The 15,335-nt window shown below is 38.0% G+C and overlaps 1 protein-coding gene across 1 annotated transcript in view; it reads right to left on the reverse strand.

The window, feature by feature from the left end:
• PDE11A (phosphodiesterase 11A) overlaps positions 1–15,335 on the reverse strand; it is a 361,649-nt gene that overhangs the window by 216,344 nt on the left and 129,970 nt on the right. The window contains exons 3-4 of the mRNA XM_045806179.2: positions 5,478–5,567; positions 1,488–1,628 (exon numbers count right to left, since the gene is read on the reverse strand). Coding sequence (XP_045662135.1) covers positions 1,488–1,628; positions 5,478–5,567 — 231 coding nt within the window. The remainder of the gene's footprint in view (positions 1–1,487; positions 1,629–5,477; positions 5,568–15,335) is intronic.

Here is a 15,335-nt window from a genome sequence, read left to right on the forward strand (position 1 = left end):
CTGCCTCTTCCTGCCCTTGCTTAGTGACAGCCTACAGCCTTCCTAGACCATCATACCATTGAGCACCCCCACCACTCCCCATTCCTTTCTGGGACTTTAGAGTCAGGCGGTGAGGGGAGACTCCAGCAAGTCACCCAACTCTCTGAGCCTCATTTCATCCTCTATAAAATGAGAATGATAATACCTATTTCATAAGGATGAGGGGGAATTAAATGAACTCAAGTACTTTGCACAACATTGGGAAGCGTGCCATAAATGCGGGCTATTGTTAGGGGCCATTCTCCTAGGGTTCCACTGAGTTTTACACAGTCACAAGATAACGGCAAGGCTATTGTTTGTTTAAACCACACCTACTGAAGTAGAGATAACGCCAAGCTCTGCTAAAATATGGGCAAACACTCCTAAACATTTTAAACATATATAGATTTTTAAAAACTTCATGTTGTAAGTTTTATGATACTTATTATTACATCTCCAAAATTTATCCTAACGTTCTTATTCTTGGAGGAAAACAAACCTAAAGGCAAAGACAATAACCTTTTCTAAGTAAAGTACAGTAAAATACCATCCTGTGAGGTATTAAAATGGCACTTAAATAGCTGGAGAATTCCTGGTCTTTGAAGACAGTTCACAGTAAAGATATTAAATTGCTGCTAAGGGTTTAGACATTTAACTTTCAAGAAGTCAGATTGATGATGATCATTATTTTCAATACTGTTGTGTATTTACCGAGCAGATTTCCCCCAAAGAGCCGAAGGGCTTAACGGAAACCTGAAAGCCGAGGTGCTGCAGACCGGAGGCCTTGAACTAGCTCAACACCTGCCTTTGGAGTAACAGGAACCCCAGCGGTGAAGAGGCAAGGAGCCTCCTCCACCTGGTGTGTGCTCTGTGCAACCGTCCCCAGCTCCAAAGCAACAGAAAAAGAACTTGGAAAGTGCACTTCAAGCCTTTGCTGCAGAGCACAGCCCAGCTGACGCCTGTCACTCCACTCGGCTCAAGGACAATCTGTCCGAGCCCCAGAAGCAAAGGACACTGCTTCTCCAGCATTTGTGTACTTCCTCCTCCTAAGAGGGCTGTGGAGCACTGTCTGGACTGCAGTTCACACCCAGAGATGCCAAGGGCCTTCCTCATGCTGGGTGAATAAGATGGGAGCTTGGCACTTGAGCTAACATTTATTCAGCTGAGAGACACCAGGCAAACCAGCTAACCCCTCGGTTCTCTCATCTGTAAATACTCAGCGCTGGGATCGATCTCAAAGGTCCCCATCAACATAAGAGCCTATGTTTCTAAGGTGACAGCAAAACAAGACGGAAAATACATGCAAAAGAAATAAAAAACTTTAAATTTATAAAAAGTGACCTCATGGTTAGAAGGATCATGAAGGAGTGGTTCAAGCCAAGATTTCACAAGCTGAATTACAAACAAACGAAAACTTTAGTCCATTAACTCAGTCTTCAACTCTGTGTGACACACAAAAGCTGACTTACTGGTGATTCAATGTCTTCCAGGAGTAAAACAGAACAGCGTTCACATTTCAACAGAGTTTGGGCCCGATGCATTATTTTCTTGACAATCTTCTCCAGGTCAGTCTGTTCTTCAAAGAGGTCATTAACAACCTCTAGCAAAGCCTAGGAAAGATGAAATGGATGTATTTAGGTGGGTATAGAACTGAATAAAAAAAATTTTTTTTACTCTCAAAGTTCCATTTAGTCTTTGCTGTAATAAAATATAAATATTTTTGTGTGGCTAATTTTTAAAGCATTGATGTTTTGACATATTCCATCATTTGGTTTTATAACACCATTTTGAACTGAAAAATACAACTTGAAAATAGTGCCAATCCATATAATCCCATATAAATCCCACATATAACTATAGGACTAGCTCCCGAGGAGCTAATGACTACACAATCCCATTTAGTCCACTATAGCTCTAGGCTTCCCTCCCCACCCCCGCCCCACTGGAGTTTTTCTGCAATGTGACTAGGTATAAACCCAACATTTTATAAATTATGAATACCTGATTCTTTCCAAAGCACATTTATTTCAGAAAATTACAAAGCAGCTCTTCCTCACCCTCAGGAAGAAATAGGTTCATGGTCAAACTCGAGACTTATTTTCCCCAATACACATTTCTCACAGAACTCTGAAAGAATTATAGGGGTGAATGCTAATTAAGCTTCAGAGCCTTCAAAAAAGTATATAAAATCCCCATTAATCCCTCTACATAAGAAGTATTGTTTCATCTCATCTGTCCAGGAAAACATAAATACTAAAATATATCTCAGGAAAGAAAATGCCATTAAAATTTCCGTTAAAACAACAGAATGAAAAACACACAAATTAAAGAAACAAAACCTTAGAATTCTAACTTGAAAACCTGCATACTCACTTAGGAATCAAATTGTAATAACGTCTCATTTTATCCAGCTAAGTTAGCTTGCAATTTTTGCTTTGAAATAATATTTATTTGGAATTTTTAATTACATGGCTTTTTCCAGAGATTTCAGAATAGTGGGCTAGGTACAGGTAGTAGATATTAGCCTTCTACCAGAGAGCAATCAGAAAATTACACAGCCAGCGAATTGGCCAGAGGGGGCTTTGTTCGATAAAACTTAATAAGATGTACACTCTCAGGTCTGACCTCTCACGAAAGGATTTTGTGGGTTTTCAAACTCACATTTATTCGGGTAGATGGTGTTGATGAGCATCCCAGGGATATGACCAGTTTTCAACTTCAGTAATGAATTTGATTTGTCCCTAAACCATTGGAAACATGTAAAAATTTCTTCTCTGAGTCTATTCAGGTAGAAAAGCATTTGAATGAGCTAAGGGATCCATGAAATGAGTCTAGTGCACCGAGCATCTAAAAGAGGACCAAATATCCTTGGTAGCATTTTCTCTAAAGAGAGCTTTTGAGTTATGGCTAAGGGCCCTGGGTGGCTCTATGGTCCTGAAGGGGAGAAACGCCAGGAGGTGAAAAAAGTTTTGATTGTATCCTGACTGTTTGGCATTGGGACAGCAAATTGCTGTAAGAAGTCAACGTGCAATAATTTCATATTTAAATATAACATTAAAAATGAGGCAATTGTCTGAATAATTACCAACACAATTCCCTGTTATTAAGGGGGGAAATATTATTTCCTTAATCATCCAGTCTATTTCTTCAGATGGATCATATTAACTGAACAATTATTTAACTTTTCAATTTGTTGTGACTGTGTGGATAGGGCCTCTGGGACCCATATACAAGAACATTTATCTCAGAGGAAAAACTAATTGTGCCTTGAGTCTTGCACTGACAAATCACATCATAGTAATTTTACTGTTTCTAATTAAAAATTGCTGCTTTACTAACAAGTGATAAAAGTTTCACAAATAACAATACAGACTAGCTCCACAATGGGAGAAAAAAGAGAAGAAAGTCTTGGATGATAGGAATTCAACAGACTGGAGGCTCTTCACATAGAGACTAAACACTCCCTGTTTCTTGACTTCCCTTATATTTGCCCCCCTCCTTCATCTAGTGCCTTTTTTTTGCTCCTGGGCTCATCATTGGACTTCTTCCCTACTTTTATCCACATATTCTCCCCCAGATTGACCCACTTGGTACCCTACTTTTAAATATCATCTATATACTGACCGTTCCCAAATACACGTCTTGAGTCCTGACATCTCACCGAAACTTTAAACTCCTGTACCCAACTGTTTATTTGCCAGCTGTATATACAAGCCAAAAGACATTTTCACTCATTTCCCATATCAATAAGCTTTGTACATTTCATGCTAATTTGGGAGGGAATCTCACTTCTCGCTGCTCTAGTCCCAGCCACATTATTTCTTTTTTTCCTAGCTCTATTGAGATATAATTAACGCATAACTTTGTGTAAGTTTAAGGTGTAAAATATGATGATCTGATACATCACGTGTTGTGAAATGATTACTACAATAAGGTTAGTTAACACATCCATCACCTCACATAATTGCAATTTGCAAATATCTTTTCCCATTACATAGTTTGCGTCTTCATTTTGATGGTTTCTTTTACTGTGCAGAAGATTTTTAGTTTGATGTGGTCCCACTAGTTTATTCCTGTGCTTTTGTATCAGAGCCAAAAAAATCACTGAAGCCTTTCCCCTGTTTTCTCCTAGAAGTTTTAGTTTCATGTCTTACATTTACATCTTAAATCCATTTCAAGTTAATTTTTCTGAGTGGTGTAAGACAGGGGTCCAATTTCAGGCTTTTTCATGTGAATATCTAGTTTTCCCAACACCATTTATGAAAAAACTATCTTTTCCCCATTAAGTATTCTTGGCTCCCTTGTCAAATATACATTGACTGTATAAGCACGGGTTTATTTCTGGGCTCTCAATTCTATTCCATTGGTCTATGTGTCTGTTTTTAGTGCCAGTACCATATGGATTTGATTATAAGAGCTTTGTATTATAGTTTGAAATCAGGAAGTCTGATGCTGCCAGCTTTACCCTTCTTTCTCAGGATAGCTTTGGCTACTTGAATTCTTCCTCTCTCCTCCCTAGACACATGGACTGAGCTCTTGCCTGCCCCAGTGCCTTTCACCTTGACATTTCCACTATCCGGAATGCTCTTCCCTGATCTCTGTGTAGTTTTGTTCCTTCATGTCATTCAGGTCTCTGTTCAAACATCTTATAGAGAACTTCTTGATTATGCTCTGAAATAAACATCCTCCTAAACTATCCTTCTGTGATCAATCTCTATCTCTTTATCTCATTTCATTTTTTGTAGGATTTATCACTACCTGATATTGTATTGTTTTTTAATTGTTTGCCTATTATCTACTGTACCTATCTACCCACCTATCTATATCTATACAATAGATATATTGTATTATGAGCCTAACATAATTAAATATCTATTTGATAGTTTAGCATTTTTTTGAGGCTTTCTTGCTTTCTTTTTTCTTTTCTCTTGTCTTCTTTTCTTTCTTTCTTATTTACCTGGATAGCTGGTGAAAGTCCCTCTGTGTCTGTGTTCCTTTATAATGCTATAAAAGTGACTGCATTATTGTCGTTATCTTGTGATGCTCTTCCAGAAAAACTTTTAATTCAAAAGCAAAATTTATGAGGTGAGGTGAAATCATTTGTAACATACCTTGCTCCTTAAAGAAACGAAATTGTAAAAATATCACTAAAGCGTGTTATTGTTTTAAAGCTATAAGTAAGAGTATATCTACTACCTTACAGTACAGATGTGAAATTAATTTCATTTTTAAAAGAAGCTGGTACAATCTGCCCCAAACAACAGAGAATTTGTATCCACTTCCATTTGCACTTATTGCTTCAAAGGTATCTTCAACCATAAACTTGAAGGATTAAACAAATAAAAAGGACTCCTGCACTATTCAAACACCATCTGCTGTTTTTAAAAGACATGATGACTTACAGACCCTTGAAAGTCAGGGAGCTTTGAGGGTTGTCAACAGTGTTTCTTTGTACTCACCCTGCTTCTTTCATATTCTTTCCTCGAGGCAGCAAAGAGCTGAGCATTAGATATGGCAATTCCACAAAATGGAAGATACATCTGCATAACCTGGGGGCAAAGACAATTTAAGAACATTAAAACATTACTGCACCAAATTCCATATTCCCTGCATTGGCCTGATCATAATACTTTCTTTTCAACCACAGAAATTGAGTATGGAATTGTTGATACTAGTATCTTAACTTCAGAAGGGGTAGTTTTCAGAGTTAACTATAAGACGGTCTCAATCAAGCTTTAACTAGGGACAGTCACATCTATGAGCCTATACGGTGAAGCAACAGACAACGATGACTATGATACAGGAACTGTATCTAAACCATCTGTGTATCCCTTCTTTGATCAGTGAAAAAGGAATAAATGAATAAACTCTCACATATCTAGAGTGTAAGGCAAGTGTCCACACTCACATTCGCAGGCCAGCAGGCTATGAGACAATTTCTTTGTACATGTGTATCTGTAGCAGGGATCTCAGCTCGACCCTAGCACTCTGTCAGCTACAAATTTCGGTATGCCTGGTAAATTGGCCCAGTAGGAACTTTAGGGGCCACAGGGCCTAATAGCCTTATGGAAAAGAGCTCAAATTATGCCCGCTGTTCTGTTGACATAACTGGATGTGAATGCAAATGTGTGGGATGATCCTACAGAAGCCTGTTTGAGGCAAGCCTGGGGATCCTTTCAGAGAGCACACTCCTATGGGAAGTAACAGCTCAGTGTGGTGGGCTCGAATCTAACAAACACTTTCTCATCATTTCATCATACTTATTTTCAGTACCGCCTGACACTCCCACTCAAATTCATCTCCAGCATCTCTGATTCCAAAGAGAGAGAGAATGCCCCAAGTAAAAACCAAAGGAACAATTTCGCTAAACTCTTCACAACGTAGAACACTGTGACGAGTAATATTGCTTTGGGATTTCTCTAAGCAGAAGGAAAAGGGCACATTTTGTACCATTGTCTTTCTCCCTCCTTCTGTTTCCTTTTCTGTCTCTGTCTCCCTGTCTGTCTCTCTCTCACACACACCCCACGCTACAATGTCCTGTGAATAGGTACAGAGCAGTGGCAAAACAGAGCAGCTCCTGCGTGCCCAGAAGAGGGAAGTGCAGTGTTCACCATGGGTGAGGGATGCGAACAGCAGGTGCAGCAGGAGATGCCCCTGGGACACGCAGAACACAATTACGTAGAGCAGGAGGTGATTTTGCAGAGGGCTTGAGAGAGACAAAAGATGAAGGACAATCCACAGTCCCTAGCATTTCTTTCCCATGAAAATCTTGCTTTGGCTACCTAGGCATACTCAACTCTGACCTTGGGTCCCAGGAAGTATTGCATGACACTGCCTGAGCTAACGCAGCGACACCACTCTTAAAGAAAGAGAAACGATGGGATTGGGATTAAGTAGAGGTACAAAATCAATGAGGTGATTTTTTACACATCTTTCCAGGATAAATTCCTTCATTGAATTTGATTCGAACTTCTATTTAATGAGGACTTACTAGGTGCCAGACACTCTCACTTCATTTCTTCATTTGAATAGCACATCAGGTTCTCACGGAGAGACTTTAAGTACATTTTAGAGATCAGGAAATTCAGTAACTTACTCAAACTCACAGAGGAACTCAGGTCATCTTATTCTACAACTGATGATCATTCCTTACAACATGCTGCCTCCTAGAACGAGACGCTATTTCTGTCACCCCCTCATTCCCCTTCTTTACTACTCCCCTCATGCCTTAGGAAGTTTGTTGATAAGCCCAGATAAAGCTGCTGACATAAAGTTGCCAGATATTCTGCCAGAATATCCCTGTTGTTAGCCAGAATGGGACCACTTTCTTTCTTTCTTTTTTAGATTTTATTTATTTGACAGAGAGAGAGACAGCCAGAGAGGGAACACAAGCAGGGGGAGTGGGAGAGGAAGAAGCAGGCTCATAGCGGAGGAGCCTGATGTGGGGCTCGATCCCATATCGCCGGGATCACGCCCTGAGCTGAAGGCAGACGCTTAAGGACTGCGCCACCCAGGCGCCCCAGCATGGGACCACTTTCAACATCACCTTACACAAGCAGGAAACACTTCTTTTTTGTTTCCTGTTTTTCTCTGCTGTGGAGGTGGTGACTATGATGGAGGTGGAGGGGAAGAGGAGATATGAGTTATTTTACCCTCCCCCTTTTCCTTCCTTCCTTCCTTTCTTTTCTTTTTTTTTTTCCTTTTCTCTCCTTCTTCTTCTCTTCCTCCCTCCCTCCTTTCTTCTTTCCTTCATTTCTGTATTTATTTGCCTTCAGAGGCCATGCTTAAGGCGGTTTACAGGTTATGCAAGTAGGTAAAAGAGAATGACCAAATGAATACATGAAATGTTTTCTAATATTTCTAGGCTTGGTTCAATTCATTTGTAATACCAATATTTATTGAGCTCCAAGCATTGTGCATAGTTAAAAAGAATGTGAATTTTAAATTAGATGACCACTGGGGCACCCGGGTGGCGCAGTCCTTAAGCATCTGTCTTCAGCTCAGGGCGTGATCCCGGCGTTCTGGGATCGAGTCCCACATTGGGCTCCTCCGCTATGAGCCTGCTTCTTCCTCTCCCACTCCCCCTGCTTGTGTTCCCTCTCTTGCTGGCTGTCTCTCTCTGTCAAATAAATAAATAAAATCTTTTAAAAAAATAAAAAATAAAAATAAATTAGATGACCATTGTCCTTCATATGGCTGTTCTGTGTGAAAGCCAACAAGTCACTTAACCTTTCTAAACGTATTTCCTTATCTATAAAATGCCTGGTTTCACTGGCTAATCTTTCCTTTTTAGTTCTAACATTTTGTGATCCTCATAAGTAGAAATATCCATGAGCTATAATATTCTACTTGCTGGAGAAAACAAAGAATTCAATAAACATGCTCACATTTTATTCAAGAAATAATCATTTGTAGTAGTAATTGATATTGACACAGTCCTGGGATATGGTGTTAAGCATTTTATATGCGCTCTACCCCTCTGATCCTTGTCATCACATATGCCATACCATTTATTCTATTTTTCAGATGGGAAAACTGAGGCCTAAGAAACTTACCCAAATTTATTGGGAGATATTTCTCATTGGGCCTTTCACATTTCTGCACAGCTTACAACCAAAGGCACTGCTCTTTCAAAGGTGTTTGTATGACGGACAGCCTTGGAAAACTGTGTCTTTTTCCAGAGCAAAGAGCAGACTTGTTTACTATGAAGTATAATTAAGATAGTATCTCTCCCTGGGGCAGAGGTCAGGCAGGCTTGCTGTCCATTATGAAAGATCTGTTCCCTACATTTGAGGTTCCTCTCCTATAACCCATGTCCTGTGTCATCGAGATGATACTGTTACTGAACATTTCACCCCGAGCCAGAAGCAGTTGTTCACATATCATTAAGACTATTTCATTTCTGGGATGACTGGGCGGCTCAGTCTGTTAAGCGTCTGCCTTCAGCTCAGGTCATGATCCCAGGGTCCTGGGATTGAGACCTGCATCAGGTTCCTTGCTCAGCGGGGAGCCCACTTCTGCCTCTGCCTCTCCCCCTACTTGTGCTCTCTCTCTGATAAATAAATAAAATCTTTTAAAATTTTAAAAAAGACGATTTCATTTTTCTTTGTCCTATGGATGTATTAATATGAACTCCCTGACATAGTTACTTAGTATTTGTAATTGTAAGGTGAGAGCCCCAGGAACAACTACTGAGATCTATGTTACATTTCTTTATTCCCTTTTTAGTGAGCTAGTTGCTATTTATTTTATTGTCTCATTCCATTGATTCCCCCCTACTACATTGCATTTCCTTTATTTTAGTGATTAAAACTAGAAAATCTATGTACATACTTAATAAAATCTAAATTTAACATTTTAGCCTCCTTCCAAATAAGATAAAGACATTGGAATACTTCAACTTTCTTGTTATATATGTTATTTTTTTACTTATATCTTGCTTGTTACTGCAAACTGGACATTATTATTATTAGTGCATGCTTATGTAGATTTACTCACATGTTTGCCAATTTTTTCCTCTTCATTCCTTCTAGCATCTCCTTCCTTCCTTCTGGAATAATTTTTCTCTTTTTGAATCCTTTAGGATATCCTTTAGCATTGCTGGTAAATGTGTTATTTTTGTTTTGTATAAAAATGTCCTTATTCTATGATCAATCTTAAAAGGTAATTTAGTTTGGTATACAATTCTAAGCTGACAGCTATTTCTCTCAGTACTTAGAAGATATTACTCTCTTATCATGTGCAGCTGACGCCGCTAAAATAGTCAGCTGTCAATCCACTTCTTGTAGGTTATCCATCTTTGTCTCTAGTTTCTCTTAGGACCTCTTTCTGTCTTTGGTGGCCAGTCTATACTTTTCCAGCGTCAATCAAAAACTTAACTGAATCGTATCGAACTCTAAATATATTGGCCAAAGATTACTGAGGATGGAGACAACATTACACCTTTATGACACATTACAAACTGAGAGGGATCTTGATTTACGAAGGGAATGATTTCCCTGTGTCATTTATTGGTACAACAATTCAACACTCTGAGGCCAGAGTCAGTTCCACTATGGACCCCTACATGACAATATGATCCAATGAGTTTCTAAATAAATGTCCAGGAGAATCAGGCAAATGCATTTTGAAAGGAGGGGGCGAGAAGAAGAAGCAGAAGCAGTAGCAGTATGGAAACAGGAGATAATGAAAAATAAAATATTTTTTATTTCTTTTTTTTAGTCCCAGTGCAACAGATGTCTTTTTTTAAACAAAGAAAGAGAGATATTGCTCTGTTCTTCTCCTTTTGAAGCCCCCCTCCTCCAAGAAAACAATACTAATTTGGCCTTCATCATCTAGTTTCTGAATGTGAAAGGTCTAAAAAACCTTAATGACTAAGAAGCTAATGAGTCTGCACACCCTTGTGCAGTACTTTTCAGCTTGAAAGCACTTTATGAACATTGGCTAATTAATCTTTACAACATCCCACTCGGAAAGGGAGTTAAACTGAAAATCATTAAACAGCACAGAAAAGTCCCTTTAGCCCGGGAAACTCATGAAAAGTATCACTAATAAGCATAAAATGTGAGCACTGGGAACTTCCATCAATGTCCTAAAGAAAGACAGTAGGTACTGAGCCTTTTCAAACTTACAGACCACGGAGAAAGGTTATTAAAGCCTCCTGGGCTAGGCTGGTCCAATTATACATCATTAAAGGACACCGGAGGTCTACACTGGAGATTCTGTGAGGGGCCTCTGGCCATCCCCTACATGGACTCCACTCCTGCAGGCAAATAGCTTGAAGAGCCACATCACTATCAGCTGAAGTAATGGGTGAGAGAAGGTCTTCCCACCATAATGCAACATCTGTCTCTGTGCCGACCCTGCGATTTATATTCGCAGGTCCCTTCTGCTTTCTGGCAGGAACTATAAGGCAAAATGTCACTGAGCTGGGTGGGTCCCACTGATTTGAAACTGGGGATGTTGTAACTCAAACACTAAATAAAGTCTTCAACTGGAGTAATTTGGAAAATAAGGTATCAAAATATGGAGGCAGTCACATTATTTTCACACAATGAAACAACTTCTACATCTTTTAAGAATAGAATATTTAACATAGTAAAAAACTAAGGGTGCCTGGGTAGCTTGGTTGGTTAGGCATCTGCCTTCAGCTCAGGTCTTGATCCCAGGGTCCTGGGATGGATCAGCAGTGAGTCTACTTTTCCCTCTGCCTGTCACTCCCCCTGCATGTGCTCGCTTGCTCGCTCTCTCTGACAAATAAATAAATAAAATCTTAAATAAATAAATAAATAAATAAGTAAGTAAGTAAGTAAGTAAGTAAGTAAGTAAAAAATGAGTCTGAAGTTTTCTGGAGTCTCCAGAGAAAATTTCTGCTTCCAGGGGTATAGCTTGGTTCACTGCAATTTTCTTTCTATGCAAATTTAGCTAAGACAATAGGTCAGATTTTTATTTCAAGAGTCAGAATCATAAATGAATCCTGTCACCTCATATCAAAGTATGTACTCTTGGCTAAAGTATGCTTTTCTCTTGTCTGTGCTGTGCCCTCTTTGAAGAAAACGATCTCCCAAAAATTCACAGAGACATAAAGTCCCAACTTTGTTTGAAAGAACATTGGCATGGAATAGATTGATTCAAAACATACTTTTGGAAATTGTTTTTTTTAAGAATTAACACTCTAGGTTTGCCTGGATAGTTCAGTTGGTTAAGCGTCTGCCTTCAGCTTGTGTCATGATCCTGGGGTCCTGGGATGGAGCCCACATCAGCCTCCCTGCTCAGGAAAGCCTGCTTCTCCCTTTACCCCTCACCCTGCTTGTGCTCATGCTCTCTCTCTCAAAAATAAATTAATTAATTTTAAAAATAAAAAAAAATTTAATTTAAAAAAATTTAAAAATTTAAAAAATTTTTTTAAAAATAATTAACACTCTAAAGAGAAGGGAGGGGGCACATTTTATTCACAAAAGATGAGGAAGAGCAAGGCAGCAAATAAAGGAGACAGAGAAACTTACTCCTCCGCTTTTCCTTCTTAGGAGATGGGCATGTAGGTGCTTCTGCTTTTACCCCTGGGTATCAATGCTGGGACCCCAGGAGAATTGGAATGAGCCTCACCTCTCTTCCTGAGGCTAGTATTGGCTAAAAGATCCCAGAGGCCAAGCTTATCCAAGGGTAGACAGGCTGGGGCCAATTCCTGGCAGGCAGCCTTACAGCATCAGGGCCTACTCTCCTGGACTTTTTGCAGGCTCTGGTCCGCTGAGCACTTGAATCATGCAATTACCTGATAACCTTATTTCAGTCTGCTCCCATTCCTGATGTAGGAGACTTTAGAAAGACATCCCTCTCATATCCCCAGGCACTTCTAAATTCCCACTCTCTTCTTCACAGATACTGCATTGAAGGGAAAACCCTGAAAGAACCCATTTCAGGAACCATGTCCTTTCCAAGATAATCTTTTTTTGGATCATAAGAATTCAACAGAAAAAAAAAAAAAAGCACTCATATTTCTACCACTCAAGGGTAACCACTATGAACATTTTGGAGACCGCCATTCAAATCTTCCTCTCTCTCTCCCTTCATATAAATTCAAATAGGCTAATCCTGTATGTAATATTATATCTACTTTTTTTATTTTTTGTAATCAGCTATCACTTATTATGACCAATGGAAAATATCCCATTGTATAGTCCAGAAAAAGAAAATTTATACAGAAATAAAATGGATTACTGTTGCCCAAGCTAGTGGTGGTAACAAGATTAACTGTAAATGGGATAAGGGATCTTATTGGGGGTCTCTTCTAAAACTGACTTATGCTGATTTTTGCACCACTTGTAAAGTTACTAAAAATCACTGAATCGCTCTTTGAATTGGGTGCATTTATGACATGTAAAATATACCTCAATATAGCTGTTTAAATTTTTCATTCAAAAATCCCACTCACTGTATGGATTAATATTTTTCACTTAGTCAATCATCTACTGCTGGACATTTAGGTTGCTTCTAACTTAACCCTAATCTTAGGGTTAAATATCCTTGTAATTAAATCTTTGTACATCTCATAATTATTTTCTTAGGGTAAAGTCCTAACATTTGAACTTCTTTATTTAACTTAACACACACTTATATAGCACTTTCTCTGTACCAGGAAATATTCCCAATGCTTAACTAATATTAATTTGCTAATATGCATGTACATTTTTAATAACTCCTAATATTACATAAATTTTTACTTTTTGTTAAAAAAAATCCAACAGTATAAAAGTGTATACAATAACTACAGATGCCTCTTCATTTCCTATCCTGCTAACTACTCTCCCAAGGAACAACCTTAAGAGGCATTTACAGTATTCTTCTGGACCTTTTTTTATTAACTGCCTACATACAATATCTAGTTACGGGGGTGTTTGTAAACATAAGCAGAATCACACTACAGATTATGTTCTACACCTTCTTTTTTGCTTGGCATTATATCTTGGAAAACTTTACAAGTCCGTTCAAAGAAATCTACTTAATTCTTTTTAATCTTTGCTGAATATTCTAGGAGGTGAATGTACCCATTAATTGACATTCATGTTGTTTCCAACTTTTCTCTATTACAAATAACACTGCCATGAACTTTCTTATAAATACATCTTTGTGCACTTGGACAATACTTCTGTCGTACAGATTCCTAGAAGTGAAATTTTGGTTGAAGAAAATGTGCATTAAAAAAAAATCTTAATAGCTACTGCCAACTCCTCCTCCAAAAATTCTCTACCAATTTATACTCCCACTAACAGTCATCAGAGAATTCATTTACCTCTCTTTGTACAACATTGGGTATTATTATTCTTTTAAAATTTTGTCTGACAGATTAAATCAGCACTCATCGCATTAACTTACATTTATTTAATTACTAGTGATAGTGATAATAATTTCATAATTCCATATTTGTTGTTTATAATTTCCATAATTTGTTGGTTATCTCTGTTTTTTAATATGGCCTGTTTTGTGTCTTTTGCTTATCTTTTACTGAACATTCTATCTTTTACTGCTTAGTAAGCACTCTTTTTATTCTAAGAATAATAACAATCTTCCATTTTTGCAAATCATGAGTCTTACTTGAAAATTAGCAACTGTCATCTATTTAATACAGTCCAACATCCCTACAAGCTATGATTACTTTGTCTAAGATAAATTGATATTATGACTCAGTAAACATGGGCCTACTCTATCTCACGGTATAAAGAAATTTTACAACAATATCTACCTATATAACCCTCCCAAGGTTATTTTTATAAGCTGGTTGACCTACATATCTCATCCTGCCTATTTGCTCCACTCATTTTTGTAACTCAGAGTTTGTGTAAGAAGTCAGTTTGAGGTACAATTTGATCAGCCATTCTTGAGTTTTAGCTATTAAGGTCATTATGATTTCTCCAATTACCGAGCACAGGTGTAAATGCAGGAAGCTACACTGCATAGTAATTTAGTCTTGGTATTAACACCTTGATGCTAGAAACACCTTATTATATCATAATCATTGTATGAACAGAAAAATTCCTCTTAGGCTATTTTCTAATGAGAAACACATCAGTTTTTCTTTAAATTTAGAACATATTCATGCTATTTCCTCTTATTATAGTAGCAAGATCCTTCCTTTCACCATCTCATTTATCTAGTTCCTTCTTTTTTATAACTACTGGTTTTTACAGTAGTGGACATTTCATACAGATAGACTCACATAATATGTGGCCTTTTGTGTCTGTCTGCTTTCACTTAGCATACTACTTTCAAGGTTCATTCATGTTGTTGGATGTATTAGTACTCCATTCCTTTTTTCAGTCTTTATTTTTTTTTAATTAATAGACTTTATTTTTTAGAGCAGTTGAAGGGTCACAAAAAAGTTGAGTGGAAAGTATGGAGATTTCCCATATGCCTCCTTCTCTCCCCCAACACACAGTTTCCCTCAGCATTAATCTCTTACATTAGTATGATATATTTGTTACAATTAATGAGCCAATATTGATATATTATTATTAACTAAAGTCCATAGTCTACATTAGGGTTCACTCTTTGTGTTGCATATTCTATGGGTTTTGACAAATGTATAATGACCATTACAGTGTCACACAGAATCATTTCACTGACTTAAAAATTTTGTGTTCTGCCTATTCATCCTTGCCTCTGTCTCCCTAAACCTTCAGTAGCTAGCGATCTTTTCATTGATTCCATAATTTTATATTTTCAGGAATGTCATATAGTCAGAATTATATAGTATGCAGTCTTTTCAGGTCGGCTTCTTTCACTTGGCAATACCCACTTAAGATGACTTCATGTCTTTTCAC

The sequence above is a fragment of the Ursus americanus genome, chromosome 1 (assembly GCF_024610735.1).
Source record: "Ursus americanus isolate L20-20 chromosome 1, mUrsAme1.1.p, whole genome shotgun sequence".
NCBI lineage: Eukaryota > Metazoa > Chordata > Mammalia > Carnivora > Ursidae > Ursus > Ursus americanus.